This window comes from Lipotes vexillifer, unplaced genomic scaffold (genome assembly GCF_000442215.2).
Source record: "Lipotes vexillifer unplaced genomic scaffold, Lipotes_vexillifer_v1.1 scaffold1009, whole genome shotgun sequence".
NCBI classification, from domain to species: domain Eukaryota; kingdom Metazoa; phylum Chordata; class Mammalia; order Artiodactyla; family Lipotidae; genus Lipotes; species Lipotes vexillifer.
Window position 1 is genome coordinate 884,223 of NW_006772405.1, and position 27,254 is coordinate 911,476.

A 27,254-nucleotide genomic window follows, 5' to 3' on the forward strand; every position below is an offset into this window, starting at 1 on the left:
GACTGAGGTATCCTTGGTCTCACCTCTGCCCTATCACACATCACAGCTGGGCAGAGCCTCCCCAGCCCCTAAGCAACCACATGTCTCTGCTTCACTGGGCAGACTACACCCCTTGGAGGAAGGTAAACCGACTGCATGTTCTCAGAGCTGGGACCGCCAGCAGCCTCCATCCTCTAATGCCCCTGAGTTCTGAAATAACTGACTAGGGCTGGGGGACCAGAGGAGTACAGACTTGGAAAAATGTGCTGTCCCATCCAAGAGATAGGCCTCCACCAAGAGGTCTCACCAAGAGGTAAAGGTCCCAAGAGACCAGCAACCCTAACACACACCCCTGTCTTAAAATATGGAGCCCAGAACCAGATACACTTACTAAGAATCTACTTAGTCCTGCTTCAGTATCAGAGCTACCATGAATTGAGGGCTCACACCCAGTCATCCATACTTGAGGTCTCAAGTAAAACTCGAAGCAGAGTTAAAATTGAGGCTGAAGAGTATAGAGTAACTTGCCCAGTCACTCAGCCACCTTCAGACCCAGGTGCCCTTGAATGCAGGACAGCGTTCCCAGCCACTGCTCTAAGTCTGGCTGCACTTCTGAACTTCAGGACTTACACCAAGAAAGAAACAAAATATGACTGAATTACAAAGTGGCAAATAAAACCTAGTATAGAAAAGAGTATATCTTAACTTTAAAATAAATAAACTAATGGTTGGGTCATAGTAGGCATTTTTTAGAACATAAACCATTTTATTAATTTGCTTTAAAAATAGCCTCATTTAAGTCTTGGATCAGGCTTCTTTCTTCCTTAGGTAAAGCCCTGCTCCCAAAGATAGATGTGCCTCAGCCATTTCCTCATCTATGAAATAAAGAAGGTAAACAAATCTATCAGGTCATCTAGTGTTTACACTATGTGCCAGGCATTGAGTGTGTTCAGTACTTTTACGTGTGCTGATACAATTCTTACAACACTGGGCTCAGAGAAGTTAATTAATTTGCTGAAGGTCACACAGCTAATGAGAGACAGATTCTAACCCACGTATGCCTGACTCCCTTGCCCCCACTAGGAACTGTTACCTTGGTGAGTGCACGACTCATCCTCTTTAATTTTTCCTTCTTCCCTTCCCCTTGTCCACACATCCCAATGGGAGCAATTATCAAAAGGGAAGGAGGTCAAGATCATGAAAAACAAGGAAAGACTGAGACTCTCACAGGTCAGAGATGACTAGGGAAACGCAACAGCTAAATGCAATGTGGTACCCTGGACCCTGCATCACAAAAAGGACTTGAGGGGAAAAACTGGTGAAATCCAAATAAAAGCTGGAGTGTGTTGTTGCAATATCCAGCTAATGGGTCTCCCACCTTCCCTCCTGCTGCTCTGTAATCTGTTCTCAGGCTGCTTCCAGATTCATCTTTCCAAAGCACAAATCTGAGCATGGCTCTCTCACCTGCTTAGAACCTTTTCGTGGCTCACCCTCACACTCAGGATCTGTCTCCAGCTCCCCTCTCCGGAGTCTTCTCTCACTTCCCTTCCTTACCTCCCTGACTCTGCTCCAGCTTTGTTCAACTCATTGTTGTTCTCAGAAAACACCAGGCCCTCTCCACACTCTGGACCTTCCTTGACACATACCCTGTCTGTGAACCCCACCCAGGCTGCAGGTAGAATTAAGTAGATATCTCTCTCTCTCAGGATTCAGTTTAGATGTCACTTCCTCCAGGGAGCCCTCCCTGATGCTCTTGCTCCCATGCTTGGGTTAAATCCTCTCCCCTGAATTCTCATTGCACCCTGTTATTAGCTCCCATCACAGTGCTTCCCAGCCTGGACCATATTCATATCTGCCCCTTCCCTCTTATACAAAGGAGTCCCAGCTTCCCTGAAGTGGGAAGTGTGCAGCCAGACATGGCATTGAATAGCACTGACTTCCACTGTGAGGAGGTCAGTCGTTTGCACTGCTTGCTCTGTTTTCCTGATTGCTCAAGGAGAGCTGTGTTAGTTTGTCTTCAACACTCCCTGCCAAATGTTAATCTCTTTATTTTCAAATAATGCCAGACCAAGCCTAGGCTGGGCACTTGCCATAAGCAACAGGATCTAGCTTGAATTTAGTGCATTGTTTGTTTTCACTATATTTGTTTTTATTTATGTAATTCTTTTTCTAGAAAGCAATACGTTTTTCTTCTGCACAGACCAGTCATCCTTTATAAAATTGAGTAAAGGAAGTAAATCAATTTAGAAAAAAATTGGTAAGTGGTTGTTCAGGTGGCACATATGGTGATAAAAGCAAGTGTGCACATGCATGTGCACATACGTGCACACAAATGTGCATGTATGCACGCATGCATAAAACTGTGAAAATCGCCCAGAAGGAATCATTTGTGCAGCTAAGTCCTTGGACCCAGGGTACTGCTGTCTTTGCCACAACTACCTGTGTGGCAGGGAGAAAATTACTTTTCTGTTTTTCAGTTTACTCACCTGTAAAAAAGAAGAGAAAACAACTGGGCCATAAAAACATGATTTCATCTTCCAGATACAAGTCTCTCTTCCTGTTCATATGGCTTGGAAATAACCAGCTTGGAAATTTCTGAAAAGGAACCTGCAGGAGGTCATACTTCTTATATTAGAGATCAGAGATCTGAAGTTTTATAGAGGTTAAGTGACATGCCCAAGGGTCACATCATAATTTAATGTCAAATTCAAGACCAAGATCCAGGTCTTCCCACTCCCTGGTGAACTGTTTCTCCCTTCATTTCTGAAACCGTCCACCCCTATATACTTCTTTCCCCAGATAAACTTCTGTCAAAAGAGTTACATTCAGCTCAATATCAAAAAAACAAACAACCCAATCCAAAAATGGGCAGAAGACCTAAACAGACATTTCTCCAAAGAAGATATACAGATTATCAACAAACACATGAAAGATGCTCAACATCACTATCATTAGAGAAATGCAAATCAAAACTACAATGAGGGCTTCCCTGGTGGCGCAGTGGTTGAGAGTCCGCTTGCTGATGCAGGGGACACGGGTTCGTGCCCCGGTCCGGGAAGATCCCACATGCTGTGGAGCGGCTAGGCCCGTGAGCCATGGCCGCTGAGCCTGCGCGTCCGGAGCCTGTGCTCCAGAGAAATGCAAATCAAAACTACAATGAGGTATCACCTCACACCGGTCAGAATGGCCATCATCAAAAAATCTACAAACAATAAATGCTGGAGAAGGTGTGGAGAAAAGGGAACCCTCTTGCACTGTTGGTGGGAATGTAAATTGATACAGCCACTATGGAGAACAGTATGGAGGTTCCTTAAAAAACTAAAAATAGAACTACTATATGACCCAGCAATCCCACTACTGGGCATATAGCCTGAGAAAACCTTAATTCAAAAAGAGTCATGTACCACAATGTTCACTGCAGCTCTGTTTACAATAGCCAGGACATGGAAGCAACCTAAGTGTTCATCAACAGATGAATGGATAAAGATGTGGCACATATATACAATGGAATATTACTCAGCCATAAAAAGAAACGAAACTGAGTTATTTGTAGTGAGGTAGATGGACCTAGAGTCTGTCCTACAGAGTGAAGTAAGTCAGAAAGAGGAAAACAAATACCGTATGTTAACACATATATATAGAATCTAAAAAATAAAAAAAAAAGGTTCTGAAGAACATAGGGGCAGGACAGGAATAAAGGCGCAGAAATAGAGAATGGACTTGAGGACACGGGGAGGGGGAAGGGTAAGCTGGGACGAAGTGAGAGAGTAGCATTGACATATATACACTACCAAATGTAAAATAGATAGCTAGTGGGAAGCAGCTGCATGGCACAGGGAGATCACCGCCATGCTTTGCAACCACCTAGAGGGGTGGGATAAGGAGGGTGGGAAGGAGATGCAAGAAGGAGGGGATATGGGGATATATGTATACATATAGCTGATTCACTTTGTTATACAGCAGAAACTAATGCAACACTGTAAAGCAATTATACTCCAATAAAGACGTTAAAAAATAAGTTACATTTTACTTACAAAGCACAAGCAAACACACACACACAATATAAAGACATCTTAAATAATGGAAAAGAAAATATGAAAAGGATAAAAGCAATATTAGATTTCAAAGCATTAGCCCGGCTGAATAGGGAAGTAATGTAAATGAAAGCTGAGAAAACATCTTACAGGTTTTCCACAATGTTGTAATTCCCTCCTGTTCTTTATTTAGATTAGATGCAAGGAGCCAGAGCCAGGCAGGCCACTAAGTTTTGGGGGAGGATTAGGATAAAAGAGGGTAACTGATTCATCTTTGGCTACTACCTATGAATAATAAAACCTGTTTAAATAGAAACCAGGCCCAAACACCACTTCACTCACTCTCTGTGGATCATGAAAAACAGCATCAACATGATTCCAGGAGGAAAAGTTCACCACATTTTTTTTTTTTTTTTTTGCAGTACGCGGGCCTCTCACTGTTGTGGCCTCTCCCATTGCGGAGCACAGGCTCTGGACGCACAGGCTCAGCGGCCATGGCTCACGGGCCCAGCCGCTCTGCGGCATGTGGGATCTTCCTGGACCGGGGCACGAACCCGTGTCCCCTGCATCAGCAGGCGGACTCTCAACCACTGCGCCACCAGGGAAGCCCTCACCACATTTTTAAAATGGAATTTTCAGACACTTTTAAAGAATATTTCAGCAGAGTAATTTGCATACAGGATGTAGTCATTTCAATGATAGAGCACAATGTTTTTCTCATTTTAAAAACTAGCCTTATCCTTGTCTTTGGAAATGTGCTGAACATTTTTATAACTGACCTGGTTAAGGGCAAATTTACCAGATTTACAGGTAAAAACCAAAGTGCACAGAATCACAAAGAAATGGAAAGATATCCCACGCTCTTGGACTGGAAGAATTAATATTGTTAAAATGGCCATACTACCCAAAGCTACCTACAGATTTCATGAGATCCCTATCAGTTGACCCGTGACATTTTCCACATAACTAGAACAAACAATCCTAAAATTTATATGGAACCATAAAGGACCCAGAATTGCAAAAGCAATCCTGAGGAAAAAGAACAAAAGCAGGAGACATAATCCTCCCAGACTTCAGGCAATACTAGAAAGCTACAGTAATCGAAACACTGTGGTACTGGCACAAAAACAGACACGGATCAATGGAACAGAATAGACAGCCCAGAAATAAACCCACACACCTACAGTCAATTACTCTTTTACAAAGGAGGCAAGAATATACAATAGAAAAAAATACAGTCTCTTCAGTAAGTGGTGTTGGGAAAGTTGGACAGCTGCATTGAAATCAATGAAGTTAGAACACACCTTCACACCATACACAAAAATAAACTCAAAATGCTTAAAGACTTAAATATAAGACATGACACCATAAAACTCCTAGAAGAAAACATAGGCAAAACATTCTCTGACATAAATCATACCAATGTTTTCTCAGTCAGTCTCCCAAGGCAACAGAAATAAAAGCAAAAATAAACAAAATGGGACCTAATCAAACTGACAAGCTTTTGTACAGCAAAGGCAATGAGAAAGAAAACAAAAAACAACCTACAGACTGGGAGAAAGTATTTTCAAATGATGTGACTGACAAGGGCTTAATTTCCAAAATAGCTCATACAACTCAACAACAACAAAAAAAGCCAACCCAATCGAAAAATGGGCAGAAGACCTAAATAGACATTTCTCCAAAGAAGACATACAGGTGCCAAGAGGCACCTGAAAAGATGCTCATCATAGCTAATTATTAGAGAAATGCAAATCAAAACTACAATGAGGTACCACCTCATACCAGGCAGAATGGCCATTATTAAAAAGTTTACAAATAACAAATGCTAGAGAGGGTGTGGAGAAAAGGGAACCCTCCTACACCGTTGGTGGGAATTTAAGTTGGTGTAGCTACCATGGGAAACAGTATGGAGGTTCCTTAAAAAACTAAAAATAGAGTTCCCATTTTGATCCCGTATGATCCAGCAATCCCATTCTTGGGCATACATCGAAACAAAACTACAATTCAAAAAGATACCTGCACCCCTATGTTCATAGCAGCACTATTCACAATAGCCAAGACATGGAAACAACTTAAATGTGCAACAGATGAATGGATAAAGAAGATGTGGTACATATACACAATGGAATACTACTCAGCCATAAAAAGGAATGAAATAATGTCATTTGCAGCAACATGGATGGACTCAGAGAAAGACAAATATCATATGATATCATCGCTTATATGTGGAATCTAAAATATGACACAAATGAACCTACCTAGAAAACAGAAACAGACTCACAGACATAGAGAACAGACTTGTGGTTGCCAAGGGGGAGGGTTTCGGAGAGGGGTGGATTGAGAGTCTGGAGTTAGCAGAAGCAAACCACTATATACAGAATGGATAAACAACAAGGTACTACTGTATAGCACAGGGAACTGTATTCAATATCCTGTGATAAACCATAATGGAAAAGAGTTTTTAAAAGAATATGTGTGTGTAACTGAATCACTTTGCTGTACAGCAGAAAGTAACACAACATTGTACATCAACTATAATTCAATTTTAAAAAGTACACAGAATCAGAAAAGTTTAACCAAATTCCCCAATGAAGTATAAAATGGGTAGATATAATGCCCTTCACCTAAATATATACACATGTATAGATATATGTGTGTGTAGGTATTTATGTGTATATATGTATATTTATGTATATATATACATGTATAGATACATACATGTATAGATATGTGTGTAGGTATTTATGTGTATATATGTATATGTATTTATGTGTGTGTGTGTGTGTGTATATATATATATATATATATGTATACTTGTAAAAATTGAGAAATATCTGGCCAAACAGAAACTCATGTGAGAAGAGACTTCAAATGATAAGCTCAATGTGAGCCAACAGTAAGATGTAGCTGTTGGGGACAAGAAAAATCTTAATGTAATGTTAAAATGAAACATTAAATCACATTAAGTATGGTAATGACCCTCTTTACTCTCCACCCACCAGCCAATACCAGTTATAGGAAGCACACTATCAGAGGGACAGAAATTGGCATCTGGCCAGAGGAGAGTAATAGGTCAGTCGGGAAAAGGGAGAGGGTCTGTAACCTGAGACAAATGGGGAATGGTTCATGGCATGGGTCCCAGAGCCAAGCAAGCCTTCTGCAAGCACGAGACTCGTAACCATTCTGGCATGCATGTGCCCTGTCGGTCTCCCAGGAATGTTGTTGAAAGGACTCTGCATGGGAGGTTAGACTCATCTTCAACATCCCTCCCTTGGGGATTTTATGGTTTGTGGTGGGAGCAAAACCACATCTATCTTACGTGGTAGTGGACTAGGTCACTTCATTTCCTTTCTGGTGAAGAATAGAGTAGAGAGCATTTTACCAACCAACCAAGCTCCGAAGAGAAAATAAGATGTACCAATGTGTACACAGCATTGGTGACTAGAAGGTGCACTACTGACTCAACTCACCACCCCCATCCCACCCCACCACACCACCAATCATCTGGTTGCTCCAAGGAGCTAGAAAGTAAGGGTCTTAACAGTAAATCTAAGCTGTTGGGGGTCAGATGGCGATCCCTATAGCTAGATCTTACATGTTTCCACATTTCCGAGCAAGAGTGAACCACCAGCATCAGGGTCATTCGAGATGCTCGTTAATAATGCATGTTCCTGGGGTGTCTCCCAGGCCTACTGAATCAGAATTATTGGGGTGACCAGAAAGTTCATTTTCTGCAAGTTCCCCAGGTGATTCCTTTTCACATTCTCTGAGAACCATGGTTCCAGAGGAGTGCTTCTTGTGCCTCAGTGTGCATTAGAATCACCTGGAAAACAGGGCAAAGCCAGGGATCCTTGGCCCCAGAGACTGTGCTTCAGAGGTCTTAGGTGGAGCCTGAAATTCGCATTTCAAACAATCTCAGAGGTGACGCTGAGGTTGCTGGCCCAGCCAGTCAGTGGACCATACTTGGAGCTCACTGCCTTCGCAAATTCCTGATTCCGTCATCAAGGGACTCATATACTGTGGTAGGCAGCTTCTCCCCACCTCCTGGCATCCACACCCTTGGTAATTCCCTCGCTATCTGTGTGGGCCGGACCTAGTGACTCATATATAATTAATAAAATATGCAAAACTAACTAGTTTTCATCTTCCCTCTTATTAAGGAGACAAATGTGTGAATAAATGTAAATGAGCAATATTTAATAATATACACTATTTACATGTAATTTACGTCATAACTTCCTTAGTGCTCAATTTTTAGGCTTTGACTCTTGGGAGCCTTCTCCTGGGTTTATGGGAGGTTATGAGGGAGCAGAGCCTCCGGGCAGGATGGAGATGGTGCCTCCACATCAGACCTCACCTCCTGTGCATTCCACCTGGCCATTCTGAGGCTGTGTCTTTTGCGCTAATAGCATGGTGAATTCCCGCCTGCCAGTCCCTGTGACAGGAGGAGTGGCACCCCCTCTGGTTGAATAGAGAAAAAAAAAAATGTCTAGTTTCTCTGCTGGCAAGGGGAGGGGTCTTTCCCTGAGAAAAGTCAGTGAAGGGAACAAAGTCCAGTGGGCTGGTCTTCTCTCCAGTGCAATGCCTGATTTCTTCACTGAGGGAAGGAGACAGCTTTTCTAGGGGCAGGGGTCTCATTTTCTCTAGAACTGTGTCTAGAAGGTGCATTTCAGGGTCTGTATGTGTGGAAGGGCCACAGTCTACTGGAAAGGTTCTAGACACGAAGCCAGGACCCCTAATCCCTGCTCCACCGTCCATGCCATGTGTGATCTGGAATGAGCCCTCTCCCTCTGGACTATGCTCTTCCCATTCTGAGATGAGAGGCTGGGCCAGGTGATGACTTGAACCCCACCCCCAGATTAAGAGCCTAGAGCAGAGAGGTAGCTTCTGACCATGGCAACTGGTCGGAGATGGGACAGCTGTCCTCAGAGGGCCAGGCCCCCGCCACTCAGCCACCGCGCCCTCTCTGAGGAGCGCCCAGAGGGGCTGCTATGCCAGAGGGGGCTCTGGCAGATGTGGTCCAGCCTGGTCCTAATGATGTCCTGCAGCTCCTCGTCACCCAGCAGGACTGCTGCAGCCAGGGCCAGCCAGAAGTATTCAGTGGCATCGTGGGCATCCTAACCCCCGGCATGGGGGCAGAGAAGAGATAGCATTAGCAGACATTTCCAGGAAAGGCTAAGAGGCAGTGCAGGGAAAATTAAGAACACTAGCTTTTGTCTGCCTGACATCCTTTCCCACCCCCTTCTCCTGGTTCCTCGGGGGAATTCCTCCTACCAACTCCACTGCAGTTCTGTGACAGTGCTAACCCTGGCGGCCCTCCTCCTCAGGCACAGGGATGGCACCTTACCCAAGCTCAGACAATCATGAAGCAGCATCACCCTGGGCACAGAGCTTCAGGTATGTGAAAATGACTCAAGTTGACCTGTCCCAAGTCACTCCCTGGGACCTTTCAAGTGTGACCTAACAGAGAAAATGGTTGCTCACCGTTTTAGATGGGTGCTTGAGCCTGTCAATAACTGGAGGAAAAGAGGCCAAGAAACAGAGAGAAGCGGAAACATTCAGAGCCAAAAGATACAGAGAGAGGTGGGGAAATCCATGATGACATTTGAGTACCAGCATCCAGAACTACCCGCAATTAAACTTACACCTGAACTTCCTCATTCCTTGAGCCAATAAAGTCTCCTGCTTTGCTTAAGCTACTTTGAGTTGAGCTCTTTCCGTTGAAATCCCTAGAGCCCTGGGTTGATGCAATCAGATCACACATACTTTGTCCCACTTCCTGGGAGCTGTGGGACAAAAGCAAGATCACTGTGGGGGAGTCCTTCACTACCCCATCGTCCCTCCCTAATGGTTGGGATGCAGAACAGGTGGTTCCTCCGGTGAGACTCAAAAAGGGATGACTGGTTCCCATTAACCCTCATCAGTCAATAATAAATTTAGGCCAGAAACACTCTGGCAAATAAGAAAAAGACAACAGAGCTGCCCTAAGGGTCCCCTGGGGGCCAAACACAGGAGTGACTCAGAAGCCACTGTATGAAGAGATTAAGCGTTGTGCTGGAGCAGACAGAGACCTCTGGTAAGGGCAGCCAGTGCCCAGGGACAAGGTTCAAGGGCCAGAATTGTAACTGAGAATTACAGACCACACACACAGTTCTAGAAGTGGCTGGAAAAATAAGAAGTTCTGGATTCAACTCCAGCAGAGCAAACAGGAGAGTCAGGGCTATGGTCTTCTTAGGACCTAGGCTTACTTACATTCTAAGACCCTGCATGTTATTATCTCAAACATGTTAACACGTACCTAGATTTCTCCTAAAATAGTTTACACAACTTTATAAGAAGTGAGTTGCAATTGACTAATTAATCTATAACATTTTTAGACATACAGTTAAGAATTAATTTTGATTTTAATTTTGGAGCTTATAGTTCTTTTGTTTGGGGGTCTCATGTATTGTTTTGGGTCTCATATATTTTCATAGGTCCTAGAGGAGCTCACAGGCTCTAGACCAATGTTCCCATAGTACCTGACAGATGAAGTGGGCCCAGAAGTCACAGCAGGGCAAGGAGAGAGAACTAGGGCCTCAGCAGAGATGGGAGCCTCTTTGAGGTCTCCAAGGGGGCTAAGTGAAAAGAGTCATTGTGTTCCCAGAGGAGCCACTCCCCACCCTATGAGACAACACTCCCCATCTTACCCCTCTCAACTTTACCCTGAAGGCTCAGGGTGAGGAAAGAATATAGTTGGACAGTAGCTCTCAGTTGACCTTGGAAGCCTGGCTCTTACCTCCAGCTGGTAGAAGGTGAGTTGGCCCAGGCGATAATACACCTTGGCATAATATAAGGCCTCCTTGGGGCTCTGCAGCCAGGGCGGACAGAGCGACAGAGTCTTCAGGTAGCAGTCCTCAGCCATCTCGTACATGTGCAGGGAATAGTACACGGTCGCCAGACGGTGGAAGGCCACCAGCTCCTGCCTCTGATCTCCTAGAAATTGGAAGACTGAGAGAGAGATCCTGAAGCCGACACTTTGCATCATTAGTTCACTCATTCATTCTGTACCATTCTTTGAAGATCTACTAGGTATCAGGGACTGAGCTTGGGACATAGCAAACAAAGAAGTCCTGCCCACATGAGGCTTACTGTCTCACAGGACACAGACATTCCTTAAATAATCCCACAAAGGTAAGATTACACCTGTGATCAGTGCTACAAAAGAAAACACAGGGATCTGTGAGAGTGACTAAGCGGAGTATGTGTTCTGGACAAGGTTTTCTGGGATAATTCCTGAGGAAAATGTTCTCATTGTGGATGTCACTGTAACTCAGAATTCTGGGAAATAATTATTCCCAAATCTCTGTGATGGGAATGGTGACAAGACTAGCTCGATGGAGTAGCTAAGAATTTCTGACAATGAATAACTTCATATAACAAATGTTTTCTCCACATGAAAGTCTCTCTCTTCAGAGTTCTTCTCTGGGGCTGTCATCAGCAGCAGTCACCCTGTACCCTTCACCAGCTTTCAGTCTCAAATAAGCTACAGAAACCCATTCACTTTTAACTCATGCTTTAGAATCTTGGTGTCTAAGGGATCTTTGACTTGTTTTGGTTTTGGGTGGGTTTCTTGTTTAAATAACTAACTCCTTTAACACAGAGTAGCATTTAAAGAGAACAAATGCTTCCAGTTGTGTTTTTGGAGTATTTGCAAGGTGGCTATTTGATGCAATCTAAAAACATCGCCTTTAGGCTTCAAAGAGCCAAAAGCCAAAGCTAAAAGAGAAAATCCAACTCTCTGATATGGAAAAGTCCAGTCACAGGGAATCACATGAAATGGTGGATATAGCCTCATTTCAGCTTCTGTCCAGGGAAGGATAAAGAATGCTCCAGAGGGAGCTGCCTGGGGCCCCAAGGTCTTCCTGAGATTAGCAGAGGGTTGCACAAATAAGGTTTTCTGCAGTAAAGGGAGAGGTAGGAAAAGAGAGAGAGCTCTGAAGTGCAATTAAATACAATAAAGTCCAGTACCATCCACATCTCACGCCCTTGAGAATGCCCAGAGGTCTCTTCTAGAATTATCACAGAAGACTCCATTTGCCTTTACATCTAATCAGTCCTCCTCTGCTTTTCCTCAAGCACCAACATTCAAGATGAGTTTATCTTTTTTCATTCTGCCTCTTTTTTTTCTGTTTTAATGATTTACATTATTTCTCATTAGCTTTTGTTGTAAATGCAAGTATTTCAGCTACTGAGGGAGTTAGGTTAACAGGAATCTGACCTTCATTTACATTTCAATTTCATAAGAAAATGTGTACTTGACTAATAATTAACTAATTAAAAAGTTAAGGCACAGTGCTTTTGTAATGGGGCATTGCCTGTGCATAGGATAAAATACCATTTACCCTGGACTCAGAATACCAATAATACCAACTATAATATAATAATTAGTGTGCACAGGTAACACTTATCAAGGACTTATTATGTACCAAGCACTGTGCTATGGGTTTTACCTGTATTATCATCGGTCTTCATAACAACGGCATGCTGTGGGTGCCATTTTTAATCCTGATTTGCCAATGACAAACTTGAGGTTTATAGATGTTAAGTAGCTTGCTTAACTGGGGGCTCCCTGACACTTCGACCTGGAATTTGAACCCACGGAGTCTGACTCCAGAGCCTATGCGCTTACAACTTTGTTATTCCTCCTTAGAGAGTGTTACTCCCTCCCATTCAATACCCTGGACAATTAGGACCACCAACCTGCGACTGTGCTGAGTCTGGCCGCCAAGGTGGCAAATTCCAAAGCCTTCTCATAGCCTTCCAGGCTGATCTGCAGCTCTGTCAGCTTGTTGAAAATCCGGAGCTCGGTTTTCACTGCCTTCATCCTCCTTGCTAAGGGAACAGCCCCAGCCTGAGAACAGAGGCACAAGGAACCTTAGTCTAGCTGAGAATCATTGGCACATACCATACTCTAGGAGGCTGTACTGCATCCTACTGCCAGGGGTTGAGGGATGGCAGTGACTAAACCCAAGGGGGAGATGGCACCTTCCATGCATGGCTTTTCTCAACTTGCTCTCCTGGTCCTTGCTCTTGGTTGCTCTGCCCGGACCTCAGAGGTGGAAGAACTAGAGGTCATCAGGCTCCCTGAAACTGACAGCAGGAAAGGGATGATGACTTTCCTCAAGGTCACATGACAAGTTACTCACCCGCCAGCTACACGCTCCCTTAGTGCCCACAGTGCTAATCTACAAAGTACATACGTGGAGTATGTGCACAGTGTCTGAGAGTCCCCAGTAAATAGTCATTTCTATCATTTTTATTATGATAGAACTTTGGGCAGGTCACTTCATCTCTCTGAGCCTTAGTTTTCTCATCCATAAAATGCATATGACCAAGAGCACCTCATTAGTCAGGGACATGTTTCTTGTTCACCCCTAGCTCAGTGCCTGGCACATACTGGGTCTTGATGAATGTTTGATGACTGAATAAACAATTGAACAAGTGAATGAATAAGTATCTGAATAAGTGAAATATTAAGATCAAATAAGATAATAAGTTTTCCCAAACTTCAGTCAGTGACAAAAAACAATTATGATTCTTCACATATCTGCTTAACATCTGGACATTTATTTAATTAGTATTATTTCTTAAATCAACTGTCTTCTATTTCTTGCCTCATTCTTTGCAATAATATCTGTGGTATCATAGGTTTGATGAACTGGTATTATACATCTTTAATTTTTTAAATATATTCTAATGCACACTTAATGAAAACATAGTAAAGCAAAAGTGTTCACCCATGGACCAATCATCTCCCACCATACCATGTACATAGGAACATTCTGGTCAACATAAAAGTGTGCTACCAACTGTAAAGTACTATGCACCCAAAAGTTGTAATTATTATGGTATGTTCTGTCAGGAAAGATACTTTATTTATCAAGCCTGAGAATGACAGAGTTTATCACCTCCTTCTTTGAGAGTCTGCTAGACTGAAGACAGGGAGAGCCTGTGGGCATTGGATGAGGAAGGGAAGACAAAGAAATACCAGCAAGACAGGGGAAGGGGACGCCAGGTAAAGTCCAAGTGGCCCTGCCCATGTTTGTGCCAGAACCTAGCTAGGGATACTGCTGACTATGCAGCCCACAACTTACTCGGTAATACTCCACTGCACGATGCCTGTGGCGGGTCCCATTGAAGAACACATCACCTGCTTCCTCGTAGAGCCTGAGAGCCAGGGAGGGCTCCTCTGACTTCAGGGCTTTCTGGATGGCTGCCTGAGTGGGACAGAGACTGCTGTCAAAGGCAGAGAGAAGGACTTTCCAAATGTCCACAGGACTGGCAAGAATGAGATCCTGACCATCTAGCTTAACCCTCTGCTAAGGTTCCCTGAACCCTAAATTGTCTTTACACTCATAAGGCTAGTAAGATTCACTAGTCCAGCATTTCCCCACCATGCTATGAGAGATTACTTTGGTGGCCCTAGAAATGGTTTTCAGCAGCACACAAACATCTTTTAATAGTTAAGTATTTATTTTAATGTGTTTCAGAAAAAAAGATTAATCATATTCAAAACCTCTGCTTTTAGATAGCATTGTTTAGTGTAAAAAGCTAAGGTGATTTGAAGTTGAGTCAAAGAAAAATAAGTAAATAATGGTACAGAGGTACCTGGATATGGCAAAACTATAAACTTGATGTATAAATGACTGAAATTTGGAAAGAGTGATCTCATCCAACACCTACAGTTCCTAGATGGAGAAACTGAGGCTGAGAATAAGGAGCTTTCAAGTTTACATCAATAGTTAGTGGCAAACAAATGCTAGTATCTTTCAGCCCATTACCCTTCTCCTGGCCCCTATGACCCCTTTATCTTGAACAAGCTACTTCACATTTGCACCTAAACAAAATGTGATGAGAAAGTAGAAAATGTACCACAACATCTGCAGCACAGCCACAGGACCTCAAATATCCTTAGGCAGGAATTATTCGCCTCAGTGGGAATAACTGCAGAACATCAAGTCAGGTGGCAGTCTAGGGTTGTGGGTGCCTGGGACCAGTTCTGGACAGTGAATTACTGGGGCAAGATCCCTCAGTTATTTTTATTGCATATGCTGCTACGCAAAGATAGAAGCAGTGAGATGGAATCCTAGAGTCAGGAGTTCTGCCACCAAGCAATGAACAACCCCAATAGCTCCCTCTGGGCATTTGTCTCCCAGAGACAGAAAGGCAAGACTAAATTGTCTGCTCTCTGATAATTCTTCCAGCTCTAAAATCCCAAGGCAGAATAGAGTCTACAAGTAAAAGCTTTAAGTCACACTGCTGGTGTGCAGTTTTAACCACTTACTAGTTGTATCACTTTAGGCAAATTACTCAGCCTCATTGAGTGTCATCTGTAAAATGGGAATTTCAGTAGAGACTCCTGCTGCATTTGTAATGAGGATTAAACTATATCAGGCACGTGAAGCGTTTAGCAAAGTCTCCCATGCATAGTAAGGCTTCAATCAATGCTATACAACCATTATTAAGTCTCGGTGGAAGTGAATTTGTGCGATTGTAAGTAATAGAGTAAGGGGGAGTAAAAGGGGAGAAATGGGAAGGAAAAAAAGTTAACAGGCATATTTTTGATGGAGCAAATCTTATATACCATCATGTCAGTATTGTACAGATAATGATGATGATGAAATACCATTTATTAAGCATTTACTAGGTCCCAAGCACTTAGTTAATGTTTATATGCATATGTTTACTATGAAAATGTTATACCTAATCTTTATTAGAGACAGGTCCAGCCATGAAGAAACTGAGGCCCAGGGAGCTCACGTAGCAAGCCCAAAGTCACACGGTTCATAATCAATGGTCCTGTGATTTGATTCCACACCTATCTTTTTTAAAGCCCAGGTATTTAATCACTATACTATGTTATATCTCAGATATTAAAGATATGCAAACTAAAAAATCATAAAAGAACAATAATGTTAATACCACACACATGTCAACCTTCCCTCAAACTGCAGCAAAACCCTGAAGTCAAGGTGTGTGTCAAGTTTTGGAAAAATGGATAAAACCGACATGACAGATGAGCAAGTCCCCCACCATGTTCTTTGCGAGCTCACACGTGCATATGGGACTTGGGGACTGGCCCTTTGCTGCTTGCCAGACCACCTTGGTTTCCATCTTGGGTTCAGGAAGCAGCGCAGAGTTGACCGACCCTCCAAGGGCTTGACGAGGACATCACCTCTCCCTAGTTCTAACTGATCACTTTGGAGGGTACAGCTGCCTCCCAGCATGGCCCAGGTCAGCAGATAAGCTCTGCAGGAGGCCTACCTGCAGGTACAGCTCCACCAGCTCGTCTTCCTGCATGAGGTAGTGGAGTCGCCCAGCCCCAAGCCAGGCCTCAGCAGCCTTGTCTCTCTCCCCCAGGTCAACGAAGATACGCAGGCTCTCCTTGATGCAGGTGAGGGACCTCCTAAGGGACCTGGGGGTGGACATGGACTCATAAGGTGTGAGGGTTCAAAGGGGCCCAGACTCACTCTGCACAGGAGGAAACTGAAGCTCTGGCAGGGGAACAACATTGTTTCAGAACACACAGAGAGACTGAGGGGCAGGGGAACAACATTGTTTCAGAACACACAGAGAGATCGAGGACTGATCTGAATCTTGGATCTGCCTAAACCAGCTGTGAGAACTTGAGAAAGTACAGAATCTCTCTGTGACTTGGTTTTCCCATCTGTAAGATGGGGATAAACTGTACCTGCCCCAGAGGATGGTTGTGAGGATTAAATGAGATAGAGTGCTTAGAACAGTGCCTACCATAGAGTAAGCACTTGATGAATGTTTAAATGTTAGTTATCATTTTTATTATTACTGGCCCATGGTCCACCCAACTTTTGACTACTGTATAACATTTTTTCATAAGACCCTAACACAGTGGATGCCAAATGCATATTTATTGAATAAATCACAAAAGAATGACCATAGTGGTAACTTTTTTTTTTTTTATTTTACTTTATTTTTGCCCACGTTGGATCTTCATTGCTGCGCGCGGGCTTTCTCTGGTTGTGGCGAGCTGGGACTACTCTTCCTTGCGGTGCACGGGCTTCTCATTGCGGTGGCTTCTCTTGTTGCAGAGTATGGGCTCTAGGCACACAGGCTTCAGTAGTTGCAGCACGCAGGCTTCAGTAGTTGCAGCATGTGGGCTCAGTAGTTGCGGCACGCGGGCTTCAGTAGTTGCAGTGCGTGGGCCCTAGGGAGCACAGGCTTCAGTAGTTGTGGCTCACGGGTTCTAGAGCACAGGCTCAGTAGGTGTGGCACACGGGCTTAGCTGCCCCGCGGCATCTGGGATCTTCCTGGACCAGGGATCAAACCCGTGTCCCCTCCATTGGCAGGCGGATTCCTAACCACTGCACCAGCAGGGAAGTCCCATAGTGGTAACTTTAAATCATCAAAAAGATTTTGATGTTTGTATAAGAAGAAAAATCAAAGAAGGGTGAAAGTTTTGGTGCTTAACAAAGTACTCTTTAATTATCTGGAAATTGTTTATGTAGAAAACTCTTGCTCCATATCAGGAATTAATGAAGAAATGAGGCATAGGTAATGCAGTGTTGAACAGGTTCAGAATTCCAGAACAAGAATCAGCCCTGGGCATCACCTAGATAGTAGTTCTCAACTCCAGCAGTAATTAGAATCATCTGGAAACTCTTTAAACATGCATACACAGGCAAAGTCACCCCAATGTGTTGACATGTCATGCTAGCCTGGGACACTCTAGCTCAGGCACCAGCATTTTGTCAAAGCTCCTTATTAGTTACTATTGTGACTCTATTGTGCAGCTTAGGTTGAGACTCTCTTCTTTTTCTATAGAGAAAACAGGCCTGGAGATAGGAGGTGACTTGCACAAGGTTGCACACCACACTAGGGGACAATCAAAGGCCAGAACTCTGCTCTCCTGAGTCCCAGTCCAGGACTCGTCCCACAATACCCATATTCCTCACACTGTGATTCATGGCCCACCTGCACCAGCATTACCTGTGGAGTTTATTAAAAACACAGACTCCCAGAGCTCCCTCAGACTGATTGAATCAGAATCATCATGGTAGCCAGCCATGAATCTGAATTTCTTAGACACACCCAGGTTATGCTCCTGTGTATTGAAGTTTGAGAACCACTGCACCAAACCATGCAAATCCTTCTAGAAACACTGACCAACACCCCCCAAGTCTGTAAACAGTTAGGAGGTCCTCATCAAACATGGGCATGATGGGCAACCCAGCCCCCAGGCCCCCTTATGCACAGTGATGGAAACAAGCATTGCTTGTGACTAATGAGGCCCTGATTCATCTTGGCAATGAGGCAGCTATTAGCCTTCTGTAGAAAGTGCCAGGCATTTGGCACTTGTAAGTCCTGAGAAGAAAGAACTCTAGTTTTCCCTATTGCCCTGCTCTTGACATGATATTTATTGACATCAGCGATGGGCACTGGCCACCCTCTGTCAAGAATCAGAATGTCAGACTTGCTGCTCAGACTGTGCTGTGAGCTGAGAAGCTGCACACTGTGCTGAGGTGGTCACCAACCTCCTTGGCCTGATAACCACAGGCCTCCTTTACTATAGGAAGCCCTGTCCTTCTCTCACCCACTCCGTACCCACCAAATGCCAAGCAGGGCTAACAGGTTCTGCAGGCCTGGCCTCTACTGCTCTCCCTACTCCCACTGGAACAGTTAATGAAGAGAGGAGCCATATATCTCATCCTGACCCTATTTCCTGCTCTGTTTTTGTTTATTACCATTTGCTGTCCTGGGAGACCCCTGGGCTATGGTTGTTTTCTCCAGACCCCCAGGGAGCAAGATCTGGGTTATCACAGAGAAGCCAACTCACAGAGCAGGCATTACGATCTTAGAATTTTTCTCTCTGAGCTCACTATGACTGTGGAAGAGAGGAGGTCAGTATTCCTCTCCAGGAACCACCCCATGGGGGAAGGCAGGACTTACAGAGACCCAGATGCTCACATTGCACTATCAAGACTCTATGTGCAGGCTTCCCTGGTGGCGCAGTGGTTAGGAATCCGCCTGCCAATGCAGGTTCGTGCCCCGGTCCAGGAAGGTCCCACATGCCATGGAGCAACTAAGCCCGTGCACCACAACTACTGAGCCTGAGCTCTAGGGCCCGCCAGCCACAACTACTGAGCCCACGTGCTACAACTACTGAAACCCGTGTGCCTAGAGCCCGTGCTCCGCAACAAGAGATGCCACTACAATGAGAAGCCTGCGCACCGCCACGAAGAGTAGCCCCTGCTCGCCACAACTAGAGAAAGCCCACGCTCAGCAACAGAGACCCGATGCAGCCAAAAATAATAAAATAAATAAAATAAATTTATTTTAAAAAAAAAGACTCTACATGCATGGGTTTTCCAAAGACCACTGCCTCCACTAAGTCTTATACCTGATCCATGACTCCAATAAAAGACAAGTGCCTTATGGTCTAGAATTGGGAAGTGGTCTCCAGCTTCCTTGGTTGTTTCCTATCACCATTCACCACCCCATGTGTTTATATCTGTCACTGGTTGTGCTGTATCACCCACCAGATAAGCCACTAGCTTGGTCTGGAATGTCCCAGCACCCCAATTCCTCCAACCACCACCTGCAGGCTCTAGATGTGGGCTCAGCTCCCAAATCAAAGAAGTAAGGAGCACAACTGGTGGAACAGCATAAATTCAGTCTTGATCTCAAGTCTCATGCATTCCCGGCCAGCTATGTCTGTGCACTGGCATGGTATCTCCTCTCCTCTCAAACCCTCAGTCTTCTCTTTTTCTCATTTGTTCTGCCCCCAAAGTTCAATCTCTGTGGCTGAGTCCTTGTTTCTTCCTTCCTGTGTGGACATCAGCCATGAGCCTGTGGTGAGGTGACCTCAATACACCTGCATTCCCAGACTTCCTCTTACCAACCCTTGCTGGGGTTTCCCAGATCCCTGCCCTGCCTGGATGAATGTTTGACCTCTGGCCAGAGCCCAGCCTCCACTAACTGGTCTTATCCTGTTTCCATAATGAGAATTGCCACTCACAAGGGGCTGACCCTGGGCCAGGTGCTGAGATACAAACTTTCAGTCCACATTCTCTCATTTACTCCTCAAGCCATGAGAGTTCTTAGCTCATTTTGTACATAAAGAAACCCAGTGGGTTTTTAAAAACGTGTCCATGTTTGCACTGCTCATTTCTAAAGTTTTATGTTGAGCTCTCTGCTGTTTTGTCTTGTAATAACAGCAATGACAGCAAATGTTACTTAACATTTATTGAGCACTTAGCATATGCTAGGGGCTTTACATGCCTAATTTCATTTAATCATCACAACACCACTAAGAGAGCAGTACTATTATCATATGTATTTACAAATGGGAAAAATAAGGCTTTGAAGGGTAAGTAACACAGACCAGGTTATAAACCCTGAGATCTAAATCCCAGGATCTAACCCTGAGAATCGGACTCCAGAGCCCCCTACAAACCCTCAAGCAGTGCTCAATTTCTGGCTCAGAAATCAGCTTGTGGGAAGGTTTCGCTTATTTTACCACTTTAACAACTTCAAAATTTTGAAGGACATAAGCTACCTCAGACCCTGAACAAAGCACCCCATCGGCAAAAATTGGGTGGTGCTGTACATCCTAGCCTTGTGATCAAACGAGAACATGTCAGCAAAAGCAATTCTTTCCTTGTTTATGATTCTAAAAATGTTAGGGATTAGTCATATTAACTATACTGAAAACCAAACATTGAAGCATTTTTTTTTTCAGTTCCACAGAAGTAAGATGCACAGGATAAGAATAAAAGCCAGGAATAAGGACTTATAGGCTACTATTGTATTCACATGCAAAGAATCATTATTTTGCAAAGACCTGTTGCATGCAAGGCATTTCTTTCTAAAAAATAATATGCACACCCTCTGTGGCACTTAGCACCATTTATGTGATACCTCTGGCGATTATGTATATAATATCTACTCCCTGAACTAGATGATAAACACTGTAAGCTCAGGGACTATATCTCATTTGTCCAGTTTTTAGCACAGTGCCTGGGCCATAGTAGATGTTCAGCAAGTATCTGTTGAATCTATCCAATAGAGCCACAAAGTTCTCATGGACCCACCTGGTTCAGCTCTAGAACTGAGTCTATAGACAGTCTAGAGTACAGTCTGTATTGTGTCACCTGGGGACAGAAGACAAGACCCCCTAAAGACCTTTTTCTCATTGAGAGATTGAAAAACTTCATCAAACTAAATTCTGCAGTCACCACTCTGAAGGAACCACCCTGAAGGCAGAGAAAGCAAGACTCAGAAGGTACTGAACAAAGGGACAGCAAAGTGTCCCAAGACAAAATCCTGAAGGCTGAGCCAAAATTTTCACCATCTACTTGCTCTCCCTTACTATCCACCAACACTAAACCCTAGACAAAACCTTTCAAACAGGAGGAATATAAATAGGTAAAAAAGCAGTAATGGGTGGTGAAAACCACCTTAAATTAAGGATTCAGGGATCTGCGCTAATACCATTGAGGCAGGTAGTATAAGCAGTCTGGACTCTCCATAGCAGGCGGAGGTCAGAGCAGAAGACAAATGAGGCCATTCTCATCCATACAATTCTGAGAGGTTTCACCATACCGTCATCTACACCTACTGCTTACTGAGGGTGAAAATTATTGATTGAGCAGGCAGAATACATACAGAGTAGTTAAGAACAAGCACTCTAGGCCAAGGGTTGGCAAACTATGGCCCATGAGCCAAATCCAGCCTTCCACCTGCTTTTGTAAACAAAGTCTTATGGGAACACAGCCACATTCATTTATATATTATCTATGGCTGTTTTCACACTACAACTGCAGAACAGAGTAGTTGTGAGAGAGACCACATGGACAGACAGCCTAAAACATTTACTATCTGAGTTTTTATTAGTGTGCTGACTCTTGTTCTAGGCACAGATTGGGTATCAATCTCTGCTGTGTGGCTTCATGCAAGTTACTTGACTTCTTTTTTTTTTTACATCTTTATTGGAGTATATTTGCTTTACAATGGTGCGTTAGTTTCTGCTTTATAACAAAGTGAATCAGTATACATATACATATGTTCCCATATCTCTTCCCTCTTGTGTCTCCCTCCCTCCCACCCTCCCTATCCCACCCCTCTAGGTGGTCACAAAGCACCAAGCTGATCTCCCTGTGCTATGCGGCTGCTTCCCACTAGCTATCTATTTTACGTTTGGTAGTGTATATATGTCCATGCCACTCTCTCACTTTGTCACAGCTTACCCTTCCCCCTCCTCATATCCTCAAGTCCATTCTCTAGTAGGTCTATGTCTTTATTCCTGTCTTACCCCTAGGTTCTTCATGACTTTTTTTTTTTCCTTAAATTCCATATATATGTGTTAGCATACAGTATTTGTCTTTCTCTTTCTGACTTACTTCACTCTGTATGACAGACTCTAGGTCCATCCACCTCATTACAAATAGCTCAGTTTCATTTCTTTTTATGGCTGAGTAATATTCCATTGTATATATGTGCCACATCTTCTTTATCCATTCATCCGATGATGGACACTTAGGTTGTTTCCATCGCCGGGCTATTGTAAATAGAGCTGCAGTGAACATTTTGGTACATGACTCTTTGTGAATTATGGTTTTCTCAGGGTATATGCCCAGTAGTGGGATTGCTGGGTCATATGGTAGTTCTATTTGTAGTTTTCTAAGGAACCTCCACACTGTTCTCCATAGTGGCTGTACCAATTCACACTCCCACCAGCATTGCAAGAGTGTTCCCTTTTCTCCACACCCTCTCCAGCATTTATTGTTTGTAGATTTTTTGATGATGGCCATTCTGACTGGTGTGAGATGATATCTCATTGTAGTTTTGATTTGCATTTCTCTAATGATTAATGATGTTGAGCATTCTTTCATGTGTTTCTTGGCAATCTGTATATCTTCTTTGGAGAAATGTCTAGTTCTCAATTTCTATGACTCTTTCTCCCTCATATGGTCATCCTGAGATTGCACACTGCTTGGTAATCAGTGCATGCTCACTGAATACCTTCTGTTACTATTATGACCATCATTTTCAATACAGATGCTGACTGTGCCAGTCCAGAGGCCCACTGCAACCCCGTACCCCCATCCAACCTCCACATCCCCTCCTGGGGGATAGGCTGTAGTCCTCTCTCTTCTTTAGTACCTATACCCAGAGAAACATCAAACTCAGTCTGTGAAACCTACGGAATATCTTTCAAATGCATCCTCACCTTTCCATTGCTATGGCTATTCCCTTGGCCCAAAATGGTATTCTCTTACCCTTCCCCACTTTTCAAAATCTTTTCTATCCCTCCAGGGCATCTTTAAATGCTATCACCTTTATGAAGTTTTCCGTGACAGATGCGCCAACCCTCAGCTGAAAGTGTTCTTTCCTCTCCCTCCAAACCTGCCCCTGCAGAGGCCTGTCATCTCACCCATGAACACTTCCTGCCTTTGCCTGATATGGCTTTGAGCTTTGTGAGAAGAGAAATCCCATGGGGGTAGTTTAGCTGAAAGAAATGTGTCCATTACATCAAAACCCACTTAATAAATTTCTCCTAGAAATCAGTGCCAGGAACAAATCTGCTCCAACAGATACATTTGTTTATATTCTTTTATCAGACAGTGGGAGCCTCCTATGGTTTTTCCCCTTTTACCTCAGCTACCAGGAAGCTTAGAGCAAAATTACAGTAACCACCTCCAGGTGCATGGAAACACCTGTTAATCTACATCTGTTAGCTGGTCTTTGTTCTTTTTTTTCACGAAGGCTTTGTAGGAATAGGTGATTTATACATGCTAAATAAATATAGCATTAATAGCAGTTCTCCTTGATGAACTGAGCATCCTGAAAAGGGATAACCACCTTATGTTTGCAGAGGCTTCCTCTAACACCTAAGGTACTTCCCATTTTCCTCTTAGTATCGCTCATATTAGTGGGAAAGGAGGAAAAGTGGATGTTTATTTCCTCCCAATTACACAAATAAGAATCTCAGATATTAGAATTACAGAATACTAGGATTAAAAAAATCCTAATCTGGATCAACTTCCAGAATGACGAACTAAGGACCTCCAAAAATCAATCCCCCACAAGAGCAATGAGAACACGGGCAAAAATTGTCACAACCAACTTTTCAGAACTCTGGAAATTAACAAAAGGCTTGCAACTATTCAAGGAGTGGTCACTCAAGAACAACAGCTGAATCTCCTTAAGAATAGGGACTTTTGTTGCTTTTTAAGTTGCTCTAGAGACATCTTCTCTCCCCAGCTCTGTGACAGCCTCTCAACCATGGTAGCTGGGAAAACAAGCAGCCTAGCGCCACTGAAAAGAGCACAATGAGTGTGGAATTCCCCAGCATTCTATCCCCAGGGAATTGTCACGATTTTACCTGCTTGGAAGTTCACTGAAAGCCTCCACTCACAGGGCTTGTTTTATATAAACTAACTCAGAGATCGCTCAGTATAAAACAATCTTTTCCCTGAGGTGTTTGTCCAAAAAGGTCAGCAGCAATTGTTTAACACTGCTGCTGTCTGAGGTGGTGAAAACATTTGGAGCAAACAATAAGCTGACAAAAAATAAAAAACAAAAGGAAAAGCTGGGAAATGAAATGTCCATTGGAGGCTTTGAAAAGCTCCAACGTAATCCCAGGAATCTAAAAGACCACACAAGTATAAAACTCTGTGCATGCCAAGGAAACTCCTGAGGTTTTCATTAATTAAGATGTTAATTATAATCCCCAGGGTAACCGCTAAGAAAAGAGCTGAAAGAAACATAGTAAAAGAAATGACAAATTTAAAATGGAACAACAGAAAATATCTATTTAACACAAAAGAAAGAAGAAAAGGAAGAATTTTCAAAAGATATAAGAAACATAGAAAACAAATAGCAAAACAGGCAGACATGAATCCCACCTTACCAGTAATTACATCAAGTGTAAATGGATTGACCACTCCACTCAAAAGACAGAGATTGGCAGAATGGATTTTTAAAAACAAACAACAAAACAACAATAACGAAAAATATGACTCAACTGTATGCTGTCTACAAGAGATACACTTTAGTTTGAAAGACAAAAATAGATTAAAAGTAAAAGTATGGAAAACTTTTGGATACACCATCCAACAAGACCTTTAATGGCTATACTAATATCAGATAAAAATAACAAAATTGCCACGAAAGACAATAAAGAAAAGTTTATAATGATAAAAGAGTCATTCCATTCGGAAGACATAACAATTAGAAAAATAATGTATCTAAAAATAGAGCCTCAAAGTACATGAAGAAAAAGCTGACACACTTGAAGGGAGAAATAGACAATTCAAACACAATAATTGGAGATTTAAATACCCCACTTTCAATAATGGATAGAACAACTAGACATGAGAGCAAAAGGAAATAGAAGACTTTAGCTATAAATCAATTAGACCTAACAGACATCTCTAAAAACAATGCAAATAATGGCAGATACACACTCCTCTCAAGTGCGCATGGAACATCCTCCAGAACAGACCATATGGTAGGCCTTTCTCAATAAATTTAAAAGGAAATCATACAAAGTATGTTCTCCCACCACAACTGAGTGATATCAGAAATTGATAACAAAAGGAAATTTGGGAAATTCACAAATATGTGAAATTTAAACAACACACTCTTAAATAACCAAGGGGTCAAAGAAGAAATCACAAGGACTATTAGAAAATACTTTGAGATGAATGAAAACAAAAATACAACACACCAAAACTGGAGTAAATGGAATGAAAGCAGTGATCAGAGAGAAACTTGTAGCTGTAAATATTTATATTAAAGAAGAAGAAAGATCTCAAATCAATAACCTAACATTCTACCTTAAGACACTTGAAAAAAAAAAGAGCAAGGTAAAACCAAAGCAAGCACAATTAAGAAAAATAATAAATATTAAATCAGAAAAAAAGATGTAGAGAATAGAAAAACAATGGAGAAAATCAATAAAATCAAAGGTTGGTTCCTTTAAAAGCTTTTGTTAGTCTGGTCAAGAAAAATAAGATAAAAGACTATGAACTAAAGTGGTGACATTACTACTAACAGAAATAATTACAGAAATAAAAAGAATACATACAAAAATCAGCTGTATTTCTATACACTGTCAATGAACAATCTGAAAGTGAAATTCAGAAGACAATTCCATTTACAATAGCATCAAAAACTACTTCAGAATATTTAACAAAAGGAGTGCAAAAATAACACTCTAAAACTACAACACACTGTTGAAAGGGGTTAAAGCATGCCTAAATAAATGAAAAGACATTCCAGGTTCATGAATTGGAAGGCATGATGCTGTTAAGATGGCAATATTACCCAAATTGATCTACAGATTCAACATTATCCCTATCAATATCCCAGCTGGCTTCTTTGCAGAAATTGAAAGCTGACACTAAATTTCATATGGAAAGGCAAGGGACCCAAAATAGCCAAAACAACCTTGAAAAAGAATTACAAGTTTGGGAGACTCACACTTCCCAATTTAAAACTTACCATGAAGCAATAATAAACACAATAGTGTAGTCTGGCATAGGCCAGACATATAGATATATGGAACAGAATTTAGCACCCAGAAATAAACCCTTACATTTATGGTCTACTGATTTTAAACAAGGGTGCTGAAAACGTTCAATGGGGAAAAATAATTTTTTCAAAACGTGGTACTTGGGCAACTGGATATTCACACAAAAGAATCAAACTGGACCCCTATCTCACAGCATAATCAAAAATTAACTCAAAACAGCTGATTGACCCAAATGTAAGGGCTAAAATGACAAAAATCTTAGAGGGAAACAAAGAGGTAAATTTTTGCAACCTTAGATTAGGAAACGATTAAAAAAATAGATAAACTGAACTTCATCAAAATTAAAAACACTTGTGCTTCAAAAGATGCCATCTAGGAAGTGAAAAGAAAACATATGGATTGGGAGAAAATATTTGCAAATCATATATCTGATATGAGATTTTTACCAGAATACATAAAGAACTCTTACAGCTCAAAAATTAAACGACAAACAACACAAAAACGGGGCAAAGAATTTAAAGAGACATTTCTCCAAAGATATACAAATGACCAGTAAGCACATGAAACGAAGGTCAACATCTTAGTCATTAGGGAAAGTAAATCAAACCCACAATGAGATATCACTTCATACCTAACAGGACGGCTAAAATAAAGAAGACACACAATAACAAGTATTAGCA

The 27,254-nt window shown here is 42.5% G+C and overlaps 1 protein-coding gene across 1 annotated transcript in view; it reads right to left on the reverse strand.

The window, feature by feature from the left end:
- Positions 1-8,193: 8,193 nt before the first annotated feature.
- The window catches only part of SH3TC2 (SH3 domain and tetratricopeptide repeats 2), a 66,842-nt gene continuing 47,781 nt past the window's right edge, over positions 8,194-27,254 (reverse strand). The window contains exons 13-17 of the mRNA XM_007447490.1: positions 16,323-16,473; positions 14,153-14,275; positions 12,759-12,909; positions 10,795-10,991; positions 8,194-9,133 (exon numbers count right to left, since the gene is read on the reverse strand). Of these exons, the coding sequence (XP_007447552.1) occupies positions 8,942-9,133; positions 10,795-10,991; positions 12,759-12,909; positions 14,153-14,275; positions 16,323-16,473 (814 nt within the window). The 3' untranslated portion in view covers positions 8,194-8,941. The remainder of the gene's footprint in view (positions 9,134-10,794; positions 10,992-12,758; positions 12,910-14,152; positions 14,276-16,322; positions 16,474-27,254) is intronic.